Below are 13,647 nucleotides of genomic sequence, written 5' to 3' on the forward strand. Positions count from 1 at the left end.
ATCAGCACCCTTGGAGATAATACTTAATATACAAGGCCTCTAGAAAATTTCCTCCTATATAAAGTTCTTAAGAAGCAACTGGACCATATAACCCACCAAAACAAAGGACTATACCTAAAAAGGAAGATGGGACCTGGGAAACAGGAGAATCTGACACAAGAAAGAACATCAGCTCTGTGGTGGCCTAGTGAGCCAGTGGTCCACACAGCAGCAAGAGGACCAAAGTTTCCAAGAGGAGTGCCTTTGATATTGATAGTTACCTGGGTGCTTGACTAGTTGAGAGAGAGTTGGTGTACAAATCTGCAGGAAAGTTAGAAGAGCTGAATTACTGATGATACATAGAGAATTAAGCCATCCAAAACCTAAAGCAATTATGAGAGAATGACAAGTTCTATAAGAAAAGATATAAAATCTGAGTATCATTGGTATGAATAATAACTATAGTCATAAGATTGAACTAAAAAATTATAACAATATTGGGAAGACAGAGAAGCCACATAGAAAGACAATAGAAAATTATGAAATAAACAAATAATGGTTTATGGAGTTTGAAATATGAAGGTAAATCTTAGAAGCAGCTGTTAAACATTGCAAGGAGATGTCTGGGTAGCTGGAGGGCTGTGGGAGGGGTTGCTTTTTTTCATTAAAATTCTTGTATTTGACTTTATAAACAGCGTACATGTATTACCTTGTTAAACATTAAATTTTCTCAGACTAAAATTATAATTTTTTATGCATAACCATAGATTCTGGCTTTCAGTATAATTGACTTAGCTACATAATTGTTAAAAAGGATGAACATTCTTACAATAGCCTTTTCTTAATGTTTGTTTTTTCAGTTGCCTTGTAGAAGGGGATGCTAAGGAAGAAATACTGCAGCCACCAGAACCTCACCCAGTGCCACCCATCTTGACACCTTCTCCCCCTTCAGCTTTTCCAACAGTCACTACTGTGTGGCAGGACAATGACAGATACCATCCAAAGCCAGTGTTGCACATGGTTTCATCAGAACAACATTCAACAGACCTCAACAGAAATTATAATAAATCAGCAGAACTTCCAGGGAAAAATGAATCAGCTGTTGAACAGATAGATAAAAAATTGGAGCGAAATTTAAGTTTTGAGATTAAGAAGGTCCCTCTCCAAGAGGGACCAAAAAGTTTTGATGGGAACACACTCTTGAATAGGGGACATGCAATTAAAATTAAGTCAGCTTCACCTTGTATAATTGATAAAATCTCTAAGTCACAGGAATTGAGTTCAGGGGATCTAAAAGTTGATGATATTTCTCAGAATTCTTGTGTGGACTGCAGTGCAACACAGTCACATAAAGCTCCAGTTATTCCACCAGAGGAATCACAGAAGAATTCAGACACACCTCCAAGGCCAGACCGCTTGCCTCTTGGTGAGAAAGGACATGTAATGTGGTCATTTCATGGACCCGAAAATACTCTACCCACGCCTGATTCATCTGAAGGCAAATCCTCAGATATCCACTATCAAACAATGAAAACTGTGAGTTTAACACCGAGCCCCACAGTACAAGTTGAAACCCATGATCTTGTGGATCATCATAACAGTTCACCTCTATTCAGAGCTCCCCTCAGTTTTACTAATCCTCTTCATTCTGATGACTCAGACTCAGATGAAAGGAACTCTGATGGTGCTGAGACCAAGAATAAAACTAATATTTCAACAGCAAGTGCCACAGTTTCTGCTGCCACTAGTACTGAAAGCATTTCTACAAGGAAAGTATTGTCAGTGTCTATTGCTAGACATGATATAGCAGGAACAATACATTCAGGTGCTGCAAAAGGTAATAATAATAGTATCTAACACTTAAGTATTACTGTGTGCCAGTCACTGTTCTGAGCACTTTAGCTGTATTCATTGTTTTTAGTCCACATGTCACTCTAGAACCTAAAGCAAGATTTTATTATTTTAGATATAATTTTTTTAAGTAAGCTTTTATTGCCTTAATTTGATGACATTGCATTACTGGGTTTTGTATTTTCAAAATATTTTAATTGTTGTAACTGAAAATTTTATTTTCCTTCTGTATTGTAACTTTTAGTATTTTATATGGGTCAAAAATTTATCTGACTAAATAAATACTTTAAGGGAGATAGAATTGTTTAAAGTAACAGTGACATAGATATTATAGATTGCTTGATTAGCCATTTAATTCCACCCATGTTTATTACAAATGACTATTTTGTTATACTGTTATGCTCTTTTAACTACAGAATGTCTTTTTTTTAATTCTCTTCACAAATGCTTGCAAGTGAGGCTGCTTTCAACACTGAGTTTAACCAAGGAGCAGTATTGCAATTTCTCAGAATATGGGAATTTTAATTTAGTCGGTAGTGAGTGGGATATAGCCATTATCTAATCATCACTGGTATTATTTAATTAATGGCTGTCTTCTTTAAGCAGCCTTAGCTTTCAAGATAATGCTTGCACTCAGTTCACAATATGTATTATTGGTTCTTGAAACTCTTGATCTGCTAAAAATAATCATAGCTGCCATGAAAGCTATTTACTGATAGATTATCAGTGGTCATTTACTTGTCAGTGAACTTTGATAGTGACACAGACTGTTATTTATAATGTCCTGGCAAAATAAGCACTGTGATCTTAAAAGATGACTTTATCTATTTCTGACCCAGTAAACACCACTCATAGTGTGGTGTCTTAAATTTCCCCAACTTACACATACTATGTGTTCTTATGTTGAGAATGTATTTGACAAAGTAGATGAAAGTCTAAGCTAGTTTCCTAAATTTATAGGATTCTCTATATTCTTGATTCTTCTGTTTTATTTGAAGGATCTTCAGAAGATAATGGTTACCACAATAAATATTACTTTATCAGTTTGCCATAATATAAAATTGTTAATATCTTTTTCTTCCTCAACTTCAGAGTTTGAAAAATAATTGCCAAATTGTAGCTACACAAAATGTATAGACAAATTTTTGTTTTGGGCTTTTTTTTTTTTTTTTAATCTTTTTAAGTTTCCAGTATACAGTACATTGGTTAGATATTTATATAGTTAATGAAACAATTCCCCTGATTACTGTAGCTTTCCTCTGACTCTACACATAGCCATTACATTTGGGGCTGTTTTTTTTCCTAGCATATCAGATATGTGTCTTGGACCTAGGAAATATATATTTTTAAACCATTACTAGAAATAGAATTTGGTTAGGACAGGAAAGATGCATGATGTGATATACTGATTAAATTTACTGCCACATGACCAGTCTTTTGGTGATAACTTTAAAATATGAAAGATAATACTGTACAAGGATAGTTGAAAGCACCCTATTGTATAGCAGCTCACTTCTGTTCTATTTGTTTGTATTTCAAAGCCAAGATAGCTATAAATGTGATTTTTGATTTCTTTACATCCTACCCTAACAATGCTAAATGAGTTTAGTATTAACTGAAGATTTTCCTGTGTAAGTATTGTGTGCTGCAACATAACTACATGCCGTCCTATTTTTAATGTTATTGTTTACCTTTTAGATGAACCATTGGCACAAGAATTAGATTTTTGTTTGCTTGTTTTAGAAGGTGTTAGGGAGTTAAGTAGAATAATTCTGTTTTGATACCTAAAACAACCTTTTGCATAAGTTACTGCCTTACAAAAATTCCTGGCTGTAAATTTTGATTTTAATACTGACTTAAGTTTCCTGAGAGATTTCTCAAACTTGGCTATACTAGGCCCCATGTATGTATGAAGTGTATGATTTGCAAACACCTATGTAAAAGTGTGTTCTTTGATTGTATAACCTCTAAAATAGTTTATAAAATAGGAAAGGCAGTCCAGAGATCCAAGGAGAAATATGTTGATAAGCAAGGGCCACAGTTATAAAATAAAAAAGGCTTTAAGAGTGAGGACTGTTAGGAGAGGTATAGACTTTCTGAAAGATACTTGATTCTAGATGTAAACAAGCAAGACTGCCCTTGCTGATTGTTCACTTAATTACAAAATGGCACCACAGTGCCAAGATTATGCATCCCTTTCTTCCAACAGCCATCTCTTCACCGTGAGCTGTTAGTAACAAAAGCGCAAGGGGAAGGATGATGATGGCTCAGCCTGTAACTACTGGATAAGGTAGATAGTTCTTTAGTGGCTTAACTTTATGTGCGAGAGAGAGTCCAAGTACTCGTGATAGATATATAAAATATTCGGCTAGAACTCTTCTCTCAGCAGGATTCAGAAGCCATATTTTCTTGTGTCTTCAGCTAAATAAATGTAGAAGGAACAGGTACAATCATATCTGGCTCATACTTTTCGAAAATTGAAAAGGCTTTACTTGGTTTTTAATCTCTTTTTAATGCATAGTCTATCAGATGTGGTAAAGTAGCAAAGTATCATGGCAAGATTGTTCTTTTTTTTTTTAAGAGAACAATTGTCAGTGCCCAGGCAAAAAAATAATGTAGGATCCTCACATTTCTCTTTCTTTACCCTGTTCTCACTAACCTCAGACTCCACACACATAATTGTGTCCTTATGTTTTCTCTCTCTACCTCCAGTGAATCTTCAAAACACCTAATAACTCATTAACTCTATGGTGTAATAAAGCTAACTTATGAGGCTTACTTTATGCATTATCTTTTCCAAGAGCTAATTTTGTTTTTACTGAGAAGTTTTTTATGGCTTCACTCAGTAGTCTCTGTTCACTCTGTGCCACTGTTCACAAGATTTTAGGCAGTAAATGAACATTCAAAAAAAGTTAACTTATATTTTATATATATTAGAAAAATAACTAGTTCTTCAAATCTTATTTTAGTCATTACTGTTTAAAATATGACTGAAATACATACGTTAAAAATGAGTTGGATTTAAAAACTCAGTAAGACAGATGGTACAAAGTAATGGCAAAACTCATAAAAGGAGTTAAGCAATTGATTTCCCTTCAGGAAAAACTGGCTTAAGTCAAATGACCAAAACTTTCCTTCATGGACTCAAAACATCATCAGCAGGCCCAGGAGAGAAATCACTTGCCTACTGGCTTTTCTACTGAGACTGCCTTCAGACTTCAGAGGACAGTATGGTAAAGTCTGTGGGGTGTCAGGAAAGTCATGGGAGAGTCATTTTCTCTGTGCATCTCTGAGTGATGGAGTTCATTCTTTTTGTTCAATAAGCCTCATAATTCTTGATAAGTCAAATGGTCATGATTTCTTGTTGATTTTTTTGCATTTTTAAAAAGTGATTCTCTTAGATACTTGTGGCAGTAATTTTTAGAATGTCAAAGCTCTCTGTGTAGATAACAAGTTCATTTTTTAATGAGTTAACATTTTTTAACAAGTTCATAATTTGTCTAAATTTTATGTATTTAATATAGATGTTGATGTCAATGAAGAGTCACCTCCTCCCCTACCTGAAAGAACTCCCGAATCTTTTGTATTAGCAAGTGAACATAGTGAGTATCTCTTCTGCTTTTACTTACTTCATACTCTTAATAAACTGCAAAACAGGGCTGATTTTAATTTAGTTGCTGTCGAGCTGCATAATTAAATTCACAAATAGGTTTGAATTGATACTGACAAAAGTTTTTAATTCTTCGTATGAAAAATACTTGAAAATAGTCTTTTTTTACTTGCTAAAATTGCTGAAATGGCTGCATTTATGTTAGATGCTATAATTCAGTTAAATGCAGTTGTAAATGTATTTGCAATTTGGCGTCTTTTTATCCATTGTGAAAAGACATTGATTGCTTCACTTGGTGACAGTTTAGGTAAGTAAATATTTAAATTGGGTTATAGGTGGGCATCACTTTGTGTTAATTAAGGAACACTTAAGGCCACAGAAGTATCAGTGAGAAGTAGGAGAGAGTGATCATGTTTTAAAGCATTGATAATACATTTCCTTCCCTTCCTGAAAAAGAGTACAGGAAAACAGCTTTAATATATTTACATTGTCTCGTGCTCAGTGGAGGTGCTCACTAGTCTTATCTGAGTTACATTTAACCAATGTTTTATTAATTTGAACTGATGTTAAGAATCTTAACAGTGAAGCCACATACTTCAATAATATTAAATAAATAAGTCTAAGTCTGACATCTATATAGATTATAATGAGTATGTAATAAACTGATAACTGAATTCTTTCAATTAAATTTTAAGGAATCTTAAAGAGATTTTCTTATATTAATAGAAACTAGAAAATTTTTTATGAAAGCAATATCTAAAAATATAAAGTATCTTTTTGTATATTACTTTAGTGCAAGAAATTTCAAGAATCGAAGATGTTAATTTTAATTGTAAGATTTCATTTTTCTCAGATACACCCGTAAAATCGGAACGGAGTGAACTTCAATGTCAGCAACAAAAATCTGAAGTGAGTCCTTTGGGGATTGGAACAGCTAGAACTCTATTTTCACTCTTTTGTTTTGTTAATTTATCTTACAGTCATTTGTTATAATAACTGTCAGCTTAAGGCTATTAATATGATTTTTGATCAGAATTTCTTATGCTAAGATTTTAGCTGAAAAGCCTACAAAAAATGTGAGATCTGAATTTTTTTAAAAGAACAACATGGTCTACATATGACCATCACTTCAGAGTGTTATTTTCTAAGCTGCTTTTGAAATTTATAAATTATGCCATGTTTCAAATTCTTTTGGAGGTATGAAAAACAGGAATTACTATTTTCAGGGTCATGGCACTTTCCTACATTTTTTTCTTTCCATTATAGCACTAGGTACGTAGTCCCTCCATTTGTTTTTTCTGGTTATATGAGATTTCCTTTCACATTAAGGAAATGTTTTGGTAGCTAAATATTTTAGCCATGGGAAATACCATTTTTCATCAACATTAAAATTTTTCATATTTCTTGTATATTTTAATATCCCTGAAATTGCGGAATATCATAATTGATTAAAAAACACTGATATACTTTGTCACATGAAGTAGTGCTAACCTCTAACAGTCATGCTATCTATGTCTTATAATCCATGATACTATAATTTGATGAATATGGTAGAAGGCTGGCAAAATGCAGTATTTGTATGTTTCTTTGTATAGTAGCTCCTGCATTTTCAGTTTTCATCAAGAAGGAAAAAGGAAATTCCCTATCCTTTTCACTCCCAATATAAAATATGATAACATTTAAAAATTTTAAGTCTAATTGAAAATACCATTGTTTTCTTTCCCTTTGACACTGAGAATCTTGATAAATCTTGATTTCTTGGGATATATACTCATAACAGACCAAATTTTCTATTCATAAAGCTATTAAATGTCTTCCTTATAGGACTTGATAACTTCTGGAAGTGAAAAATGTGGTAAGTTAGATATTGTTCCTTTTTGCTATAGATTATGTAGATTAATTTCCATAAAATAGCATGTCTCATCATATATGCTATTTAGTTATTTCTGTATGTGAAAATATGTAGGACCGCTTTTCTAAAACCTGAATTATGTAATATAATTCTTCCAAATTACTACTATTCCATATATTATTACTAATTTAGAAAATAACAGCATTTATTAGTAGTAGTGACAGGCTGATAGGAAAGAAATTATTTTTTAAATATTTTCCTGTATTTTCTGTTTATAAAGACACTTAGAATCTAGGTCTGACCATGATCTCAGTAAATGCCCCAAATTGCCCTAGATGATTGAATTGGGTCCCTAAAAATTGATTGTTTGGAGAATCTCCCTCTTTAGGACTTTTACATTTGTGAAGACCAATAAGATTATGTAGCTTAACCCAGTGTTATAATACCAAGTTAAAAAGTTTTCTGCCACATCACTTTTACTATCGTGCTAATACAGGTCAAGTTACTATTAATTTTTAAAAGTCAATGACTATGTAAACAGCTTATCAAACATCCTGGCCTATACAGTTTCCTGAATTCATCTATCATCTCTGCTGTTATCCTCCATTCTGCTCTCTTTCTCTTGATCTTGGCCTAAAGGAGCCTCATACCATCTCATAAACTTGATTACTCTCTATCTGCTTTTCTGAGGTAACATATCATAAGGAAAAGAGCAGAAGCTTTAGAATCAAGCCCTCCTGGATTGGAATCCTATTTTTGCCATTTTACTCACTATGTGGCTTTGGCCAAATTACCTAATCTTTCTGAGCCTTGATTTTCTTCTCTGTGAAATGGAGAAATAATAGTACCTACCCTAGAGGATTGTTGTGAGGGTTTAATAAAAGTAAATTGCATTACAGAGTATCAAACACTATGCCTGGCACATGATAGACACTCAAATGGTAGCACTACTATCTTTTTTTATATTACTACTGCTGCTATTGCTGGATCCCTAGATCTTTTATTTTCTGGACTCTCTTCCTTCTCTGTCCAATCTAAATACAGTCTTCCATCACTCTAGTCACCCAGGTACTTTTGACTTTTTTGCTCCTAATTACCATAGCATTTTATTTCATCCCTCAGGATTACTAAATATTGCTGGGAACATAACTCAGTTTTACAGACTGAGCCTGCAATTCTGGGTCTTCATCTACAATTGAGCCCTCAGCTTCGCTTGGTTATCTTACATGCTCTATTTTGGTACCTATTTCCCTTGAATTATCCAAATCTTTACTTTCTTCTAAACTCATGAATCTCTCTAACTCTTACTCAGTAGATGACCTTTACTTCACTGAGAAAACTGAGGCCTTTAGACTAAATCATCATTTCCTCCTACAAGCCAGCACTGAATAACTCACCACCACTATCTACATGCCTCTCCTCTCTGTCCCCATTGCACCCTATGCATAATTATAAAACTTAATCTCACACTACTGTAATAATTCATGTACTTGTCAATCTCTTCTACTAGACCAGGAGTTGGCAAACTATCCCACAGGCCTGATCCTGTCCTTGGCTTGTTTTTCTGTTCTGTCCTTGATCTGAAAAAAATGATTTTTACATTTTTAAAGAATTGTTTAAAAACAAAAGCAAACGAATAAAAATCTGAATATATGACAGAGACCGTATGTGGCTTGCAAAGCGTAAAATATTTACTTGAGCTCTCTACAGAAAGTTTGTTGATCCCTATCTAGACTCTAAGCACCTAAGGACAAGGATCATTTATCATTTGACTTGTACTCCCAAGTTTCCAGAGAATTTTCTTACAAAGGTGTAGGGGATATGATAAAGGTTGTCAAAGAATGAATAAATCATACTAAGTAATTTCTTTTATTTCTGATCTTATGAAATTCTTAATTATGAATTTCTAATTCATAATTAAGTTAACTAAAATTTAAGCAGTGTAAAACTTTAAAAGAGAAGAATATTACTTTTATGGGCAAATAGTAAATTCATTAATTACTTATAAACTTGCTTGCTATTGATTTCCATATAAAGGCATTTCAGTTGCAATTATTGCCTTAGGACATTAGCACATAGTATAACTACTTTAAGAAAAAAAAATATGTCTAGATCCAGGTTTAGAGTAATAAAGTAAGAACGTAAGGAGAATCTTCACATTGCAGAAGTACCCACTGTGGATTTCTAGATGCCCTCTACACTTGCATTTATATTTATCTGGGGCTCTAAAGTCATGATACCCAAGAGAGAAAACATGCTCTTTTAACTCAAAGTCCATCTTAAAACAATTAGAGGATTCTACGTATGATGCTACAAATAATGGTGATTAACAGTGGCTTTGTTTTGCATTTTAGATCATCCAGCAGGAAGTAGTCACACAGAGACTTGTACAGAATGTCCACCTACTTTCAGTAACAAGAAAGATCAGATATCAGAAAGTCCAACAGAAGCCACGGATATTGGTAATTTGTTTGCCAAGTAATTTTCGATGTTTAATTATATAGTTAATGCTGGCAAGAATGAGAAAAGGTCATTTGCCATCATTCTAGGATTTCCTTAAATCCTAGAGTTTATCAAACTTTGTGCTGAGATTTATTCAGGTTCTTAAGTGAACTACCCAAAAATTAAGAGTTGGTTTGTATTTATAGAGTTTTGTTTAGTTTAAATTCTAAATTTCCACATGAAAATGTGTATGTTCCAGAAAATGAAGCTGTCTACAGCATTGTTTTAGTAACGTAAAAATATTTCTAAACACTGACCAATTATTGTGGTGTCTTCATTGCAGGTTTTGGTAATCGCTGTGGAAAACCCAAAGGACCAAGAGATCCACCTTCAGAATGGACATGATTCAGGGAGCTAAAAGACACTTTAAGTTATACTGGAAAATTCAAGTGCCACTGAAAGCCAGATTTATAGTATTCCATCTTAAAAATGGGACTAACGGCAGTGTAGATTGTTACCTTAGTATTTTTTGCTGGGACCATCTACTTGCCTCACATTACACTTAGGAAAAAAGTATTACATATGGTTTCTTTTGTAACTTCAAGTATTATTGCCTTAATGTCTCTTAACCCTGTTACACGCTGCTTGTAGACATGTTAATATAGTAATACTTTTATGATAAATTGAGTTTAAGGACTACTCTTTTGCTAATGTTTTATCATGTATGCATTATTTTATATATGTACAGGGCAAGTAGGTATATAATTTGATAAAGTTGGAGTCATAAAATATTATTAACAGAAGATGTAAGAAATTTCTGCATGGTCTAAATCTTTGTGTACCTTATTTGTAAATTATTTGCCCTGAAGTTTTAGAAAATAGTTTCTGAATTTTAAAATTGCTGGATTCATGCAGCCAGCATTGCAGGTTATCAGAGATCAAAGATTGTAATAATAATACATTTTGTAAATTGTAAGCAAAAAGTTATTTTTATATTATATGCTGTCTAATTGTCCATCCTAATTGTCCTTGTTTTCATCTAGTCATGGAGATTCAGTAAGTGCCTTGGAACAATATTGAATTCTCTTAGCTCGTGTGTGTTACTTTAATATTTGAACTCAACTGGGATTAGAAGACTATCAAAGTATATGTATGTTTCAGGATATTTGACCTGCCATTAAAAAAAACAAAAACAATTTTATAGTGCTTGCTTGTTTTGATTTTTCATTCTTAATTACTAGGAAATGAGACTTAATATCTGCCTTCCTACTGGCTCAGTCTTACTTTTAAGTCATGAGTGTGAATGGAGTTTGAGCTCTTAAAAAATAGGGAGCACCTTGTGCAAAAACATGGCTTTGCAGTTCTAATACTTATGCTAATTCTAATACTTGTGCTTGAGTGAGCCCTAGTAATTACTACCTACTAAGATCCTAGTAAAACAACAAACAGATGTAAGGTTAGGAAATGGAAACTGGTTTTCTTCCTATCCCATGGCTGGAGCACAGTTTCCATCATAAGTACCAAGTTTGAATTTTGACATCATAGATTGAAGTTGATGGACATTTATATCTTCCATCTATTTATGAAGGAGGGAAAAATTAGGAGACTAAAGAGAGATAGAGTAACCTTAAATGAGTAGAAGGAGGATCGCTGTGGCAAAATTTTGGCATGCAAAATTTTTTTAAAGCCAAATGGTCTTCATGTTGATTCCTTAGAAGTTCACATTTTTCTCATATATTTTGGTCATAAAGGAGTGTGAATACAGTAGATGCTTGATATTCATAAGACATAGACACCTCTAGCCTGTCATTATCCTAATAAAATTTAAACTGAAATAAAGAATAACAAAAATATAGACTTTTCTGTAATATGGTACTAAAATCATATATAGAGATTTTTTTTTGTTGGGAAGGGGTTGCTTAGAGCACCTTTATTGAAGTATAACATATTCAGAAGGGTGCAAAAATCATCACAAAGTATACACACCTCTGTGAATGTGACAACTACCTGGGTCAAGCAATAAAAACGAGGGTCAGCCACTAAGAAGCTTTCCTCTTAGGCTTCTGAGATTTATTCCTTATTATATATATAGCAGTTGTTTATTCATTTTTCATTGCTGTAGAGTTATGCATTGTATGAATATACCAGAGCTTGTTCATTCTGCTATTAATAGACTTTTGGGTTGTTTCTGGTATGGGAATATTACATATTATGCTGCTATGAACATTTTTTAATGAGCTATTTGGTACACTTAATACATAAATCTGTTGGGTATATATATCAGCGAATTTTTGAAATGGATATGCATATATTCAGCTTTCGTAGATACTACCAGTTTTCCAAAGTGGTTCTGATTGTTACTCCTTGCTAACACTTGGTATTGCAATTGATTTTCATTTTAGCCACTCAAATGGGTACATAGTGGTATTGCATTATGATCTGAATACATATTTTCCTAATGACTTATGAGGTTGAGCACATTTTAATGTGCTTATGACCATGTGAATAGTCTCTTCTTCGAACTACTGGTTCAAGTCTCAAGCAGAAACTTCGGCAGTATCTGCTAAAACAGTATGCACATATACCTATAATCTGGCAGTTTTACACCTGTTTTTATTTTGAGTTGTCTTTTGTCAGGATTTTTTGAAGCTATTTATACATTTTGCATTTTAATTTTTGTAGGTTTGCCTATAGTTTGCATTTTCATTCTATTAATGGTGGGTTTTTTTGGTTGGTTGGTTGGTTGGTTGGTTGTTTCAATAATAAACAGAAGTTCCTAAATTAAATTTAGTCCACAGATAGAAATACAGATTTGAAGTTCAGAAATGTCCAGACTGGAGATCATGTTAGGGCCTTGATAAAAACAGGAATGAAACCATGTGTGACAGAAATCTCAGGGAGAATTTGATATTTAAATGAATTTTTGCAGTAATATGGTAAATATTTGCATTTCTGTTTGTGAAAACATGATCCAAGGTTAAACATGAGCACTATGCCCTATCTTGGTGAATGAACAATGTCGCCTTTGTCTAGTTACCCACTCCAGTTGTCTGTACCATTCGGCACTTTAGGTTCTGATCTCTTCAACTTCCTCACTACCACTAGACTGGTCTTTCTAAAAAACCGATCTAATTTGCTCTTGACTTTTTCTAATTGTTACTTCTCCCTAAAAAAAATGTTTGTTATTCATTGTCTATGGTAATGTTTCTTTAAAATGTGCAAGGTTCTCTTAGAATTAGAGTGTCTTTAAAATTCAGCTTCCAGGGTCCTACTGTGGACTGATTTAGAAATGGGGCTAAGGAATATGTGTTTCAGAAAAGCTACAGGAGATTCTAGTGCATAATGAAATTGGAGAACCAGCCCTACAGGAGCAAGTCGAAACTTAGCAGGTCATGGAAGACTCCCATCCAAGATCAAGATCTATCTGCTGCTGACTTCCTAGCCTTTTCTGTTTACCCCTGTGCTCCAGCCATAATGAACTACTGTTTCCTTAGTTCTCTTCCTCCCTTATTCATACTATGTCCTCTGTCTCAAACACTTTGTCTTTATTCTGGTGAGCTCTAATCATCTTTCAAGACTTAATTCAAGTGTTATTTCTTCTATTAAACCCCTCATCTTGTCCTGTTTCCCACCAAGTCAATCAACCATTCTCTTTGTATCTATACTGTATCCTATTCATTTACCAATGTACTTGAACTTTCTGCTCTACTAGCCCTTGTGAGAAATGACCATGATGTTTTGTGAAAATGTTGGCATATATGTACTTTAAAAGCAACTAAATGTGCCAAGTAGGTTTATGAATATAAGTATTTTCTTAAACATTGTCCTGACATAGACAGTAAATATCAGTTGAATCAATTAATTGAATCCATGACTGTACTACATGTTAAGGTAGCTAGTCTATACCTGATTT

At 33.5% G+C, this 13,647-nt stretch overlaps 1 protein-coding gene across 1 annotated transcript in view; it reads left to right on the forward strand.

Moving 5' to 3' along the window:
• The window catches only part of PTPN12 (protein tyrosine phosphatase, non-receptor type 12), an 87,055-nt gene extending 76,125 nt beyond the window's left edge, over positions 1–10,930 (forward strand). The window contains exons 13-18 of the mRNA XM_006925398.3: positions 840–1,816; positions 5,355–5,432; positions 6,294–6,349; positions 7,265–7,295; positions 9,647–9,754; positions 10,078–10,930. Of these exons, the coding sequence (XP_006925460.1) occupies positions 840–1,816; positions 5,355–5,432; positions 6,294–6,349; positions 7,265–7,295; positions 9,647–9,754; positions 10,078–10,139 (1,312 nt within the window). The 3' untranslated portion in view covers positions 10,140–10,930. The remainder of the gene's footprint in view (positions 1–839; positions 1,817–5,354; positions 5,433–6,293; positions 6,350–7,264; positions 7,296–9,646; positions 9,755–10,077) is intronic.
• Positions 10,931–13,647: the final 2,717 nt, after the last annotated feature.

The sequence above is a fragment of the Pteropus alecto genome, unplaced genomic scaffold, assembly GCF_000325575.1.
Source record: "Pteropus alecto unplaced genomic scaffold, ASM32557v1 scaffold109, whole genome shotgun sequence".
Lineage (NCBI taxonomy): Eukaryota > Metazoa > Chordata > Mammalia > Chiroptera > Pteropodidae > Pteropus > Pteropus alecto.